The sequence below is a fragment of the Heptranchias perlo genome, chromosome 8, assembly GCF_035084215.1.
Source record: "Heptranchias perlo isolate sHepPer1 chromosome 8, sHepPer1.hap1, whole genome shotgun sequence".
NCBI classification, from domain to species: Eukaryota; Metazoa; Chordata; class Chondrichthyes; order Hexanchiformes; family Hexanchidae; genus Heptranchias; species Heptranchias perlo.
The window spans coordinates 92,266,575-92,280,663 of record NC_090332.1 but is presented as its reverse complement, the minus strand read 5'-3'; the positions used below and the strand labels follow the sequence as shown (position 1 = coordinate 92,280,663).

General features: G+C 42.0%; 1 protein-coding gene across 1 annotated transcript in view; it reads right to left on the bottom strand.

The window, feature by feature from the left end:
• The window catches only part of utrn (utrophin), a 664,298-nt gene that overhangs the window by 115,800 nt on the left and 534,409 nt on the right, over positions 1-14,089 (bottom strand). The window contains exons 63-64 of the mRNA XM_067989572.1: positions 13,749-13,823; positions 3,842-4,043 (exon numbers count right to left, since the gene is read on the bottom strand). Of these exons, the coding sequence (XP_067845673.1) occupies positions 3,842-4,043; positions 13,749-13,823 (277 nt within the window). The remainder of the gene's footprint in view (positions 1-3,841; positions 4,044-13,748; positions 13,824-14,089) is intronic.

The window sequence follows — 14,089 nt, the reverse complement described above, 5'->3', positions numbered from 1 at the left end:
CAGTGCATTTCTGAGATGCGTTGTGGGAGTTGTACTTTTCACGCCTCCCTGTGGAATGATTTTAAGATTCTCATCCTCATGTTCAAATCCATCAATGGCCTCACCCCTCTCTATCTCTGTAACTTCCTTTTAACGAACCTAATTGAATTTTTCGAGGAAGTAACTGAAGTAGTAGACAGGGAATGTCTATGGATGTAGTTTATATGGACTTCCAGAAGGCATTCGATAAGGTTCCACATAAGAGACTGTTAGCTAAAATGAAAGCTCGTGGAATTGAAAGCAAATTATTGACCTGGTTAGGAGATTGGTGGTAGAAGACAGAGAATAGGGATAATGGGTATGCACTCGAATTGGAAAGAAATGACTAGTGGTGTCCCACAAGGATCTGTGTTGGGCCTCAACTATTCACTGTATTTATTAATGACTTAGACACCACAATAGAGATCCATATATCCAAGTTTGCCGATGACACAAAGATTGGTGGCATAGTAAATAGTGTAGACGGAAGCATAAAATTACAAAGAGACATTGATAGATTGAGTGAGTGGGCAAAACTGTGGCAGATGGATTTCAACGCAGGTAAGTTGGACCAAAAAAGGATGGATCTGAGTATTTTCTAAATGGTGAAAAGCTAGGAACAGTGGAGGTCCAAAGAGATTTAGGGGCCCATGTACACAGATCACTAAAATGTGGTGGTCAAGTACAAAAGATAATCAAAAAGGCTACTGGAATGTTAGCCGTTATATCTAATGCGAGAATATAAAGGGGAGGAACCTTTGCTACAGCTATACAAAGCCCTGGACTTTGTTAGACCACATCAGCAGTACTGTGTACAGTTCTGGGCACCGCACCTTAGAAAGGATATAGTGGTCTTGGAAGGAGTACAGAGCAGATTCACCAGAATGTTATCAGGGTTCCAAGGGTTAAATTATGAGGTGAGATTACATAAACTAGGGTTGTAGTCCCTGGAATCAAGAAGTTTAAGGGATGATTTGATTGAGGTTGTTAGGATTTTGAAAATAATTGATAGGGTATATAGAGAGAATTTTTTTCCGCTGGAGTGGGATTCTAGAAAAAGGGGATATAACCTTAAAATCAGAGCCAGGCCATTCCGGAGAGAAGTTAGGAAACAATTCTTCACGCAAAGGGCCGTAGAAGTGTGGAACTCTCTCCCACAAAAAACAGTAAATGCCATCTCAATTAATAATTTTAAATCTGAGTTTGATAGATTTTTTCTAGCCAAGGGTATGAAGGGATATGGAGCCAGGGCGGGTAAATGGAGTTAGGATACAGATCAGCCATGATCTCATTGAGTGGCGGAACAGGCTCGAGGGGCTGAATGTCCTACTCATGTTCCTATTTTCCAGCCCTACAACCCTCCAATAACTCTGCATTCCTCCAACTCTGGACTCTTGCTCATCCCCCACTCCCTTCGTCCCACCATTGGCGGCCGTGCCTTCAGCTGTCTAGGCCCTAAGCTCTGAAACTCCCTCCCTAAACTTTTCCAGTTCTCCACCTCTCTCTCCTTCTTTAAGACCCACCTCTTTGACCAAGCTTTTAGTCACCTATCCTAATATTTTCTTTTTTGGCTCAGTGTCAAATTTTGTCTGATCATGCTCCAGTGCAGCGACTTGGGACCTTTACCTACGTTAAAGGCACTATATAAATGCAAGTTGTTGTGTTGTTGTAAATAACTGGAAAAAAACGTTATGGGAAGGGAAGAACAAAGCAATCTTAAGATTTGTAGAGTGGTAGGTAAATGGTAGAAACATTATATCTGCAAGGCCTGCATGCTTCAGCATCAGTAATGTGTGTTTATCCCATAACAATCATGTGACCTATTGCTTCAGTAAAATTGCCAGTGACAGTGATTGTCAAACTGTTTTTGCATTTACGCTGCTGTAGGGCCTCAGTAAACATCACTCCAGGTCCTTCACCACTCGTCAGCAATACCACGAGAGATCCATTAGTTCTTCAATAAGTATGGCAAAGGTTAACTAAACTTTTAACGTAATGAATTAAATAGATTAGAAAGTTAATAACGTGTAAACTTCTAAATAAGTTTCACACAGCCAGTAAAATTACTCAACACATCGTTTGAATGTATGAATACATCACTGAACAACATCAAAGTTATCATAATTATATAAGAAATTAGCAAAAATTAACTGCTGGAAAGGAAACGAAGATTGTTCACATTTACATAAATATTACTGAATCTTACAAATGTGAAAGTAGTCTGTTTTTGGTTCATTGAAGTAAAAAATATAAATTAATGAAAGCCTTTCACTTGTAAGAAGAATTTATGGAGCACTTTACTCACTTCACATGAGCAGAGTATAAAATGGATTTCTGGACTAGACAAGCTTTATTTTACTATCTTCTAGCTAAGGAGTAGAAAATAACTGGTTTCTTAAGCAGCAAGCAAAGGTGGAAAAACCTGCTCAGAAAAAAAGTGTTTTCTGATCAATTTTTGGCCATGCTCATGAAAGCCTGGCTAACCAACACCACCAAATAACCCATAATAAGTTGCAACTGAACGATACCCCAAAAAGCAGCTTACCGAGGTGTCAGCCTGTGTTGACCACATCCAGAATTGCAGCCATGTGCCTCAAGACTGAAAACCAGATGAATCCTGCTGCAAATACCTTAAATGCTCATTGTTGCATCAGGATCAGTTAACATCTTGGCCTTCTTTATTGTCCACCCCTCCATTCCCACGTGGGACATTTAGAAGCTGGCAGGTTACACAGAAAAATACGTAGTAACAAAAAAAAAAGAATTTGTCTGCATTAGCACATGAACTCATCTTTGGGAAGATGCTCATTTCAGAAGCAAAAAAAACTTCTTTGTGATTGGTATGGTGACCCAGTACATGGGAATCCACTAACCTGAATGTTCCACTTGGTCAAAAAAGTTTTGCAAAACAGGATTGGTAACCAAAGTAGAAGATAACCAAAATAACAAAGTAGAGAATCAGAGAGCCGTAATCAATAAGAAGTCACTAAACTATTTCGGAAGAAGAAAACTGAAAGACACAGAGTAGATTTAATATTGAAACACATGACATGCACAAGAAACTTCATTATACATATGGGAAAAGGGAGGGGACACAGCGAACGGACTTTCATCTCCAAGGCCTGGGTTCATATCCAGCCTAGACTAATGGGACGAAAGTCTGTTCTGTATGCAAGGATTCTCCCATGTGATTTGAATAGCCTTATTACAGTTCCAAGTGGGATGCATAAAACTGCCCTAAATAGGCTCTAATCAGCAATCTGCCTCAGAACAGGCTGATGGAGGACTGGTCTGGAAAATGTCACATTGGTGCAGTTGGGAATGGTTTTCCGAGGTTGGGGCTGAGGACAAAGCACAGGAAACTTTACCCCATATCTGGCTGTACAATTACTGACATGGGAGCGCTTGATGTTCACACTGGGGGGTGCCTGAAATTGAATGTGTTCCATTCTGCAACACTAACATCTGTAACCTTGACGAGCACAAAAATGTAAAGTTGTCTATGTGTCTTAGCTCTGACCCGGTACAGGTTTGACTGCTTGAAAACAGAGCTGTAACATCAGAATTTAAATTTAAATTCTCCAATCTAAAACAAAGCTCACAAAACCGTTCAACTATTTTATGCGGTCAACTCAAATGAAAGTAGAACAAAGTGAAACCTTATGTAAATAAATGTAGTAGCACCAATTTCAGTCTACTGACAGTCCCCATATTTACTTAGCTGACTAAGCATATATCAAAATCGAATACATATAGTAACTAGTTTTATGAGCTTAGTCAACCTAAATCACAAAAGCCACACACAAGTGTAAGCTGTACGTACGTATCAAAGACATTCAGCAGCCAGTTCAAACACATGTCCACACAGAGTGGCACGTTGACCAAGTCCTTGTGGTTTTGTTCCAGTCCATCATAAATGGTTGTTAAACAGTTGATCACCTCAGTCACATTTAGAAGTTGCTCATTTTGTATCAATTTGTGCTGTTCAAAGATGCGATGTGCTGTGTGCAGCTCCAACAGATCCACTACAAAGGAAGAGGAAGATTAATTCAGTAAAGACTTTAACTTATGGAGCTATCCAAACAAAATTTACACACTCATTTATTTCTATCCTAGAAATAAATAAATAGTGAGTCAGAAAAGTATTTGTGAATGATCAAACAAGCTGTCCCATCCTGATATATACAAAGTCAAATTTAACAAGGGAGCTTTCAGCAGTCTTTGAATGTGTTACATAGAATTACATAGAAGGTACAGCAGAAACAGGCCATTCATGCGAACAGGTCTATGCTGGTGTTTATGCTCCACACGAGTCTCCTCCCTCCCTACTTCATCTAACCCTATCAGCATATCATAGAATCATAGAAAATTTACCGCACAGAGGGAGGCCATTTGGCCCATCGTGTCTGTGCCAGCTGAGAAATGAGCCACCCAGCCTAATCACACTTTCCTGCGTTTGGTCCATAGCCCTGCAGGTCACGGTTCTTCAGGTGCACATCCAGGTTTTTTTTTAAATGAGTTGAGGGTTTCTGCCTCTACCACCCTCTCAGGCAGTGAGTTCCAGACCCCACCACCCTCTGGGTGAAAACATTTTTCCTCATTTCCGCTCCAATCCTTCTACCAATCACTTTAAATCTATGCCTCCTGATTATTGACCCCTCCACTAAGGGAAATAGGTCCTTCCTATCCACTCTATCTAAGCCCCTCATAATTTTGTACACCTCAATCAAATCACCCCTCAGCCTCCTCTGTTCCAAGGAAAACAACCCCAGCCTATCCAATCTTTCATCATAGCTAAAATTCTCCAGTCCTGGCAACATCCTCGTAAATCTCCTCTGTACCCTCTCTAGTGCAATTACATCCTTCCTGTAATGTGGTGACCAGAACTGTGCGCAGTACTCAAGCTGTGGCCTAACTAGCGTTTTATACAGTTCCAGCATAACATCCCTGCTTTTATATTCTATGCCTCAGTTAATAAAGGAAAGCATTCCATATGCCTTCTTAACCACCTTATTTACCTGTCCTGCTACCTTCAGGGATCTGTGGACACACACTCCAAGGTTCCTCACTTCCTCTACACATCTCAGAATCCACCCATTTATTGTATATTCCCTTGCCTTATTTGCTCTCTCCAAATGCATTACCTCACACTTCTCCAGATTGAATTCCATTTGCCACTTTTCTGCCCATCTGACCAGTCCATTGATATCTTCCTGCAGTCCACAGTTTTCCTCCTCACTATCAACCACACGGCCTATCTTTGTGTCATCCGCAAATTTCTTAATCATGCCCCCTACGTTTAAGTCCAAATCGTTAATGTATACCACAAAAAGCAAAGGACCTAGTACCGAGCCCTGCGGCACCCCACTGGAAACAGCCTCCCAGTCGCAAAGACACCCGTCGACCATTACCCTTTGCTTCCTGCCACTGAGCCAATTTTGGATCCAATTTGCCACATTCCCTTGGATCCCATGGGCCTTTACTTTTTTGACCAATCTACCATGTGGGATCTTGTCAAAAGCCTTGCTAAAATCCATGTATACTACATCAACTGCGCTACCCTCATCGACCCTCCTTGTGGACACATTCAATCAGATTAGTCAGACACGACATCCCCTTAACAAATCCGTGCTGACTGTCCTTGGTTAGTCCGTGCCTAAGTGACAGTTTATCCTGTCCCTCAGAATTGATTCCAATAATTTGCCCTTCTAGTCCTTTCTCCCTCATGTGTTTATCTAGCTTCCCCTTAAATGCATCTATGCTAATCGCCTCAACCACTTCTTGTGGTAGCGAGTTCCACACTCTAACCACTCTCTGGGTAAAGAAGTTTCTCCTAAATTCCCTATTAGATTTATTAGTTTCTATCTTATATTTATGGCTCCTAGTTCTGGTCTCCCCCGCAAGTGGAAACATCTTCTCCACGTCTACCCTATCAAACCCTTTCATAATCTCAAAGAATACTATTAGGTCACCCCTCAGTCTTATCTTTTCTAGAGAAAAGAGCCCGAGTCTGCTAAATTTTTCCTGACAGGTATAATCTCTCAGTTCTGGTATCATCCTAGAAAATCCTTTTTGCACCTTCCCTGGTCCTTCTATATCCTTTTTATAATACGGAAATCGGAAGTGTGCACAGTACTCCAAGTGTGGTCTAACCAAGGTCCTACGCAAGTTTAACATAACTTCTCTGCTTTTCAATTCTACCCCTCTAGAAATGAACCCCAGTGCTTGGTTTGCCTTTTTTATGGCCTTATTAACCTGTGGCGCTACTTTTAGTGATTTGTGTATCTGTAACCTCAGATGCTTCTGCTCTTCTACCCCGGCAAAAGAGCCAGAGGCGACATGAGGAATCATTTTTCTTATGCAGTGAGTTGTAATGACCTGGAATGCACTGCCTAAATGGGTGGTGGAAGCAGATTGAATAGTAACTTTCAAAAGGGAATTAAAAAAATACTTGAAAGGAAAAAATTTACAGGGCTACGGGGAAAGAGCAGGGGAATGGGACTAATTGTATAGTTCTTTCAAAGAGCCAGCACAGGCACGATGGGCTGAATGGCCTCCTCCTGTCCTGTACCTACTATGATACTATTTAGACTATTATCCAAGCAGAATGTGGTCCCCTTATTCTTCCTATCAAAATGTAATACCTCACATATATGTTGAAATTCATTTGCCAATTACACGTCCATTCTGCAAGTTTATCAATGTCCTCCTTTATTTTGTCACAGTCCTCCTTGGTATTACTCACAAATTTTGAAATTGTACTTCTGATTCCTGAGTCCAAATCATTAATGCAAATGGTGAACAACAGTGGTTCCAGCTCCGATCCTTGTGGAACACCACGTCCCACCTTTTGCCAGTCTGAGTAACTACCTTTAACCCCTACTCTCTGTTTTCTGTTTTGTAGCCAGCTTGCTATTCATTCTGCTACTTGGCTCCTGACTCCACATGCTCTGACCGTAGTCATGAGTCTACAATGCGGTACCTTATTGAAGGCCTTTTGAAAATTCAAATATATTACATCTACTGCATTACCCTTGTCTACCCTTTCTGTTACTTCTTCAAAGAATTCAATAAGGTTGGTCAAACATGACCTTCCCTTTTGGAATCTGTGCTGTCTATTCTTTATTATATTTTCGGTTTCTATGTGTTTTTCTATTACATCTTTGAGTAAGGATTCCATTATCTTTCCTACCACCGATGTTAAGCTAATTGGTCTATAGTTCTCTGGACTGGTTCTATCTCCCTTTTTAAATATAGGAATCACATTAGCTGTCCGCCATCCTTTGGCACAATTCCCTTTTCTAATGTGTGTGTATATATATCTATATCTATATATATAAAAAAAATAGTGCCTCAGCTATCTCTTCCCTAACTTCTTTTAATATGCATGGATGTGCTTAGTTGTAGTTCTATTTAGTCACTTACGTAGAATGATGATGGAGGAGGGATGGCACTGTGCATTGGTGAACCCGAGTGAACATTAGTGTTGCAGGAATTAGAACGAGCTAAACTAAAAGGTCTATACTCTTCAACCTACATGCATTCTTACTATGTTGAACTCCAACACCCATCATATCTTCTCTCACTTTAATTAGTTCTTTCCGAGGGCCTCAAAACAGTGGTACTCCTCATCGCCCTCATTCTTCCCTTCTGGCAATCTGCAGGCTTTTAAAACCCAACCTTGATGTCACAACCATTAATTCTTGATCTTCCTTATCATGTCAGTCTTAGTGGTGTTCTGCATTTTGGGCCTTGGCCCTTCACCTAGATTTCCCTAAAGTTTAAAAAAGTTGTTTTGTCATATTTATAGGACATTCTACAGTGCCTTCCACAAACAACTAACAGTTCAGGAAACCTTGCTTCATTGTTAGTTCAGCATGCAGTCAAAATAACTTAGCATCACTCAGTCAAAACATGGAAAGCCAACTGAACCATCCAATGTAACAGATCCCACCATAAATAAAATCCCGTGGCGATGTAAGGGACGTGCTCCCCAGAGTTGTGCATCAGTTTGGATGACCTACAGAGAATTCTATAAGCATCAGTCATGCATTGCATAGGCAAATAAAGGGGAAGTCATTCAGCACTGTAGTTGCACTCAAGTAGTATAATGGACACCAGCATTAATAGTGAAATGAATGCCATGCAAGAAGCGTCTTATATGAATGTTAAACACTGGAGGCAGCTCTCATTTAGAAGAAACTATGCAAAATATATGACTCCTGGAGAATCATTGATGGTTGAATAAATTCAATGAGATCCTGGATTTCTCTAACAGGCATTTGATCATGACCAGTATCTGCTGCCATCCATACAGTTCAGGGAGAACATTTCTTATATTTTATAGTCAGGTACCAGGGGAGGGGGTTAATTTCACTGATGCAATTACAGTCAGGCTCATCACTATCCACAGCTTCCCTGTTGGATCAGCAACGATGCTACTGCGAAGAAGATATACATTCCAGCACAGTGACTCAAAATATGCTACTTCTAATAGATCTCAAAGAGGGCAATGGGTGAATGTGCTAGAACAGGATGCCTGGTCTCTAGATTCAAATTCCAATGAAGTGGCTGTACAAATGCCCTGTAATCAACAATTCTACTGCAACCATGGCAAAAAATAGAATATGAATGGTTTATCACACAGCAGAAGAAAGCTCTAGGTTGATTCCTTGCCCAGATTGTTGCATGTTTTGATCATGGCCAAGGAGGACACTACTGGATATTTGAATTTTCGTGAAAAAGTGATCCAAGACCCCAATTTAATTCTATATTTTCTATACACAACATAATTTATGTAATAAACTGAAGCAAAAAATACTGGATTTGTTCCATTATTTCTATAACCCTATTACTGCTCAAATAATTACAAACTGTACAATAAGTTTATAAAAACATTTAGGATTGTGCTTTAAGTTTGTAATACAATCGCATTTATATAGTGCTTTTCTTCATTAAAACATCTCAAATGCTTCCTACTTACTGAATTGCAGTGATTGTTATATAGGCACACTCAAATGTACTTTGTTGTGAAATAAATTTAATGATTCAAAATTGCATTTTCATTTCCCCCCTCCCCCAACAGTTTCAACTTCATTTCAAATTCACATACAAGGGGTAATTCTGCAAGATTCTGGTCTCTTCCAGGAGTGCAGCTTCTCCAAATTACCCCTACAGTCTATTCACATGTACAGAGCTATCCTTCAACAGTCTCTAACGAAATATTTTCATTGTGTAACTTTGAGATAAAAGTATTAACTGCATAACATAGGATTCATGTCAAGCTTGTTTTTTTTCCACTGCGTGTTTAACTTCCTGGCCTGTCCCCTATGATTTCTCGGGAAGCTATTAGTCTATCGCTGTATCAGAACATTCTTTAAAAAAGTTAATTCCTCAGCCAGATCTTGATATGGAAACTGGACAATTTCAGTTCAAGATCTGAATTCCACACCACAAAATCATGCTTGAACTTTTCAGTCATTTAAATAATTTGACAAGTGATTTCAAGGAGGACCACCTATGAGATGAAGCAAAGTCTCAAATAGTGCATATTTGCTGGAGCCAACCAAGCTCAACCTTGCGAGTTTGCACACCTCTCTGAAATCTTAGACCGCATGATGAATGCCCGTGATGATCATTTGCTAATTTCTGACTGGGTGTTAATCAGCTAAAACATGCTAAAATCAGCAAAATCAAGTAAAATGGAATCTATTCAATAAGAACACAAAAGATAGAATTGTGAGCATCTTGAGATGTAACTGAACTATGATCTTGACCATGAAAATCAAGACGCATAGAGGAATAAACCTTTGATAAACCATCCTGGTAAATTAATAATCACAAATGACAAGATATATTCCTATGGAAAAACAAAGATCTAACTAAACTATTGGATTTTCTTTCAAATATCTTCATATGATCCCTTTCCCCTCTTGTATCCCAAACTAGGTCAAGAGGATTGTGGATAATATCTTCCCAGGCCTCCAATGCTGCTCTGAGGCCAACTGCGATCAGTTACGTGGGATGCATGTTTTTTTTTTATTCGTTCATGGGATGTGGGCGTCGCTGGCGAGGCCGGCATTTATTGCCCATCCCTAATTGCCCTCGAGAAGGTGGTGGTGAGCCGCCTTCTTGAACCGCTGCAGTCCGTGTGGTGACGGTTCTCCCACAGTGCTGTTAGGAAGGGAGTTCCAGGATTTTGACCCAGCGACAATGAAGGAACGGCGATATATTTCCAGGTCGGGATGGTGTGTGACTTGGAGGGGAACGTGCAGGTGGTGTTGTTCCCATGTGCCTGCTGCTCTTGTCCTTCGAGATGGTAGAGGTCGCGGGTTTGGGAGGTGCTGTCGAAGAAGCCTTGGCGAGTTGCTGCAGTGCATCTGTGGATGGTACACACTGCAGCCACAGTGCGCCGGTGGTGAAGGGAGTGAATGTTTAGGGTGGAGGATGGGGTGCCAATCAAGCGGGCTGCTTTATCTTGGATGGTGTCGAGCTTCTTGAGTGTTGTTGGAGCTGCACTCATCCAAGCAAGTGGAGAGTATTCCATCACACTCCTGACTTGTGCCTTGTAGATGGTGGAAAGGCTTTGGGGAGTCAGGAGGTGAGTCACTCGCCGCAGAATACCCAGCCTCTGACCTGCTCTCGTAGCCACAGTATTTATATGGCTGGTCCAGTAAAGTTTCTGGTCAATGGTGACCCCCAGGATGTTGATGGTGGGGGATTCGGCGATGGTAATGCCGTTGAATGTCAAGGGGAGGTGGTTAGATTCTCTCTTGTTGGAGATGGTCATTGCCTGGCACTTATCTGGCGCGAATGTTACTTGCCACTTATGAGCCCAAGCCTGGATGTTGTCCAGCTCGGACTGCTTCATTATTTGAGGGGTTGCGAATGGAACTGAACACTATGCAGTCATCAGCGAACATCCCCATTTCTGACCTTATGATGGAGGGAGGGTCATTGATGAAGCAGCTGAAGATGGTTGGGCCTAGGACACTGCCCTGAGGAACTCCTGCAGCAATGAGATGATTGGCCTCCAACAACCACTACCATCTTCCTTTGTGCTAGGTATGACTCCAGCCACTGGAGAGTTTTCCCCCTGATTCCCATTGACTTCAATTTTACTGGGGCTCCTTGGTGCCGCACTCGGTCAAATGCTGCCTTGATGTTGAGGGCAGTCACTCTCACCTCACCTCTGGAATTCAGCTCTTTTGTCCATGTTTGGACCAAGGCTGTAATGAGGACTGGAGCCGAGTGGTCCTGGCGGAACCCAAACTGAGCATCGGTGAGCAGGTTATTGGTGAGTAAGTGCCGCTTGATAGCACTGTCGACGACACCTTCCATCACTTTGCTGATGATTGAGAGTAGACTGATGGGGCGGTAATTGGCCGGATTGGATTTGTCCTGCTTTTTGTGGACAGGACATACCTGGGCAATTTTCCACATTGTCGGGTAGATGCCAGTGTTGTAGCTGTACTGGAACAGCTTGGCTAGAGGCGCTGCTAGTTCTGGAGCACAAGTCTTCAGCACTACAGCTGGGATGTTGTCGGGGCCCATAGCCTTTGCTGTATCCAGTGCACTCAGCCGTTTCTTGATGTCACGTGGAGTGAATCGAATTGGCCGAAGACTGGCTTCCGTGATGGTGGGGATATCGGGAGGAGGCCAAGATGGATCATCCACTCGACACTTCTGGCTGAAGATGGTTGCAAACGCTTCAGCCTTGTCTTTTGCACTCACGTGCTGGACTCCGCCGTTATTGAGGATGGGGATGTTTGCAGAGCCTCCTCCTCCCGTTAGTTGTTTAATTGTCCACCACCATTCACGACTGGATGTGGCAGGACTGCAGAGCTTTGATCTGATCTGTTGGTTGTGGAATCGCTTAGCTCTGTCTATAGCATGTTGCTTCCGCTGTTTAGCATGCATGTAGTCCTGAGTTGTAGCTTCACCAGGTTGGCACCTCATGTTTAGGTACGCCTGGTGCTGCTCCTGGCATGCTCTTCTACACTCCTCATTGAACCAGGGTTGATCCCCTGGCTTGTTGGTAATGGTAGAGTGAGGAATATGCCGGGCCATGAGGTTACAGATTGTGCTGGAATACAATTCTGCTGCTGCTGATGGCCCACAGCGCCTCATGGATGCCCAGTTTTGAGCTGCGAGATCTGTTCTGAATCTGTCCCATTTAGCACGGTGGTAGTGCCACACAACACGTTGGATGGTGTCCTCAGTGCGAAGACGGGACTTCATCTCCACGAGGACTGTGCGGTGGTCACTCCTACCAATACTGTCATGGACAGATGCATTTGCGACAGGTAGATTGGTGAGGACGAGGTCAAGTAAGTTTTTCCCTCGTGTTGGTTCGCTCACCACCTGCCGCAGGCCCAGTCTTGCAGCTATGTCCTTCAGGACTCGGCCAGCTCGGTCAGTAGTGGTGCTACCGAGCCACGATTTCCAACGTGGGGAAGTGCCTGACATGTGACTCTACCCCTCTGGACAGTATGACTGAGTTTGAGCAATCAGTGAGCAAGGAAGTCATGGGTACCAACACACACCCTACTGCCTTCCACAGAATGTGCTGTAGTCCCAGTGTTCTGCTCCCAAATCAGTGCAATATCAGCTTCGTCTTGCGTCTGAGCGTTTTATATCCAAGGTACAACTCTCAAACTGACAATGTTAGGCCAATTAATTTTTAAATCAACTTCAAGTGCAGTTTTAAAATGATTAAGGTGAATTAAAATGGATTGATCTGGGTTAATGTAAACATAATACTGGAGTGGGATCTATGAAGGAGCTAAACATAATCTCCTTCAATGCCTAAAGTAATTTGAATTTGCCTATTCTTTACAGCAATATTCTAAGAGCTATAGTGTAAATAATGAATTGTCTATGTGGTTATATAATGGGCAAGAATTTGCTGTCAAAATAACAGCAAGGCTAATGGTGCTTGCCGTTATTTAAGGGTAAATGGTACAGCAACTTCAGGCGAGGAGCAGATGCGTGGTTAAATGTGAATATCCAAAAGATGCAGCCCGAGTTGTGTCCCTCCACCGTTAGCTTTGTGAAAACAACATCTCGCCCTGAGCCTCCCCGTTTTTAAAGCAACTTGTTGTATTTGCCCATTAAACTTGCCATAGAAAGTTTAAGTCTTGTCATTACAAGCGTAAGTACCCTTTTAACAACGTGATAAGTGTTAATAACTGCCAATCAACCTCCCTGGCACCGAAAATTAACTATTACAGGTGTGGCATCCCATTCCTTCAGGTTTTGAATTTTTCAGGGAGATTTTAAAAATGTCAAATTTTAAATTTAATTTTTTTTCTAACTTTTTGTTTGTCTTTTTTTCTCTCTCTCTTAATCCGATCTTTATTTCTCTTTTTGTACCTGATTTGACATTGAATTCACCCCTTTTAATTCACCCTCTTTCTCAGTCCTTCTACTGTTTATATCTCAATCCTTCAATCTGATTGGTTAAGGAGATACCCAATTGGTTGCTCGATTCACTCTGGTGCCCGATGCCCTGTTTCCCTCACTGTGCCATTATCAGCTCGCACTTTCACCAACTTTGTGGGCAAAAATGGTTTGATCTGAAGGGTGCAGGGGCAAATCTAACTAACGGCAGACACCGTTAAGATGCCCTGCTACAGCAAAATCTGCCCAATTTAATCAGCTGCACCTGACAGCAGGCACAATAACATAAACCTTAGATTACAGACTATAGAATACATGGAGCCACTCACGACAAAGTGCTTTCTGTAGTCGTCGGATCTTCATGGCTGTCCGGTAGGCAGAAAAACGTACACTGTTTAAATCACCTGCATTCAAAAAAATAAATTTAGAAAAATTTTCAAAGATGAGCACAACCATTTCAACTATAACACTCTCTCAACTGCCTTAACTAATGAATAGGGGAGGTGAGGAGAAGCTGAGAAATAGAAAGCAGAGTGAAAGGAAATGAAAAATAAGTAGCTCAATTATTTATCTATTAAACATGAAATTCACTACATGTGCTTTTAAATTAGCCTTTATAAGCTCTCAGTTCTGAAATTAATCTACTGTTGTAAGGATATAAGAGATAGTA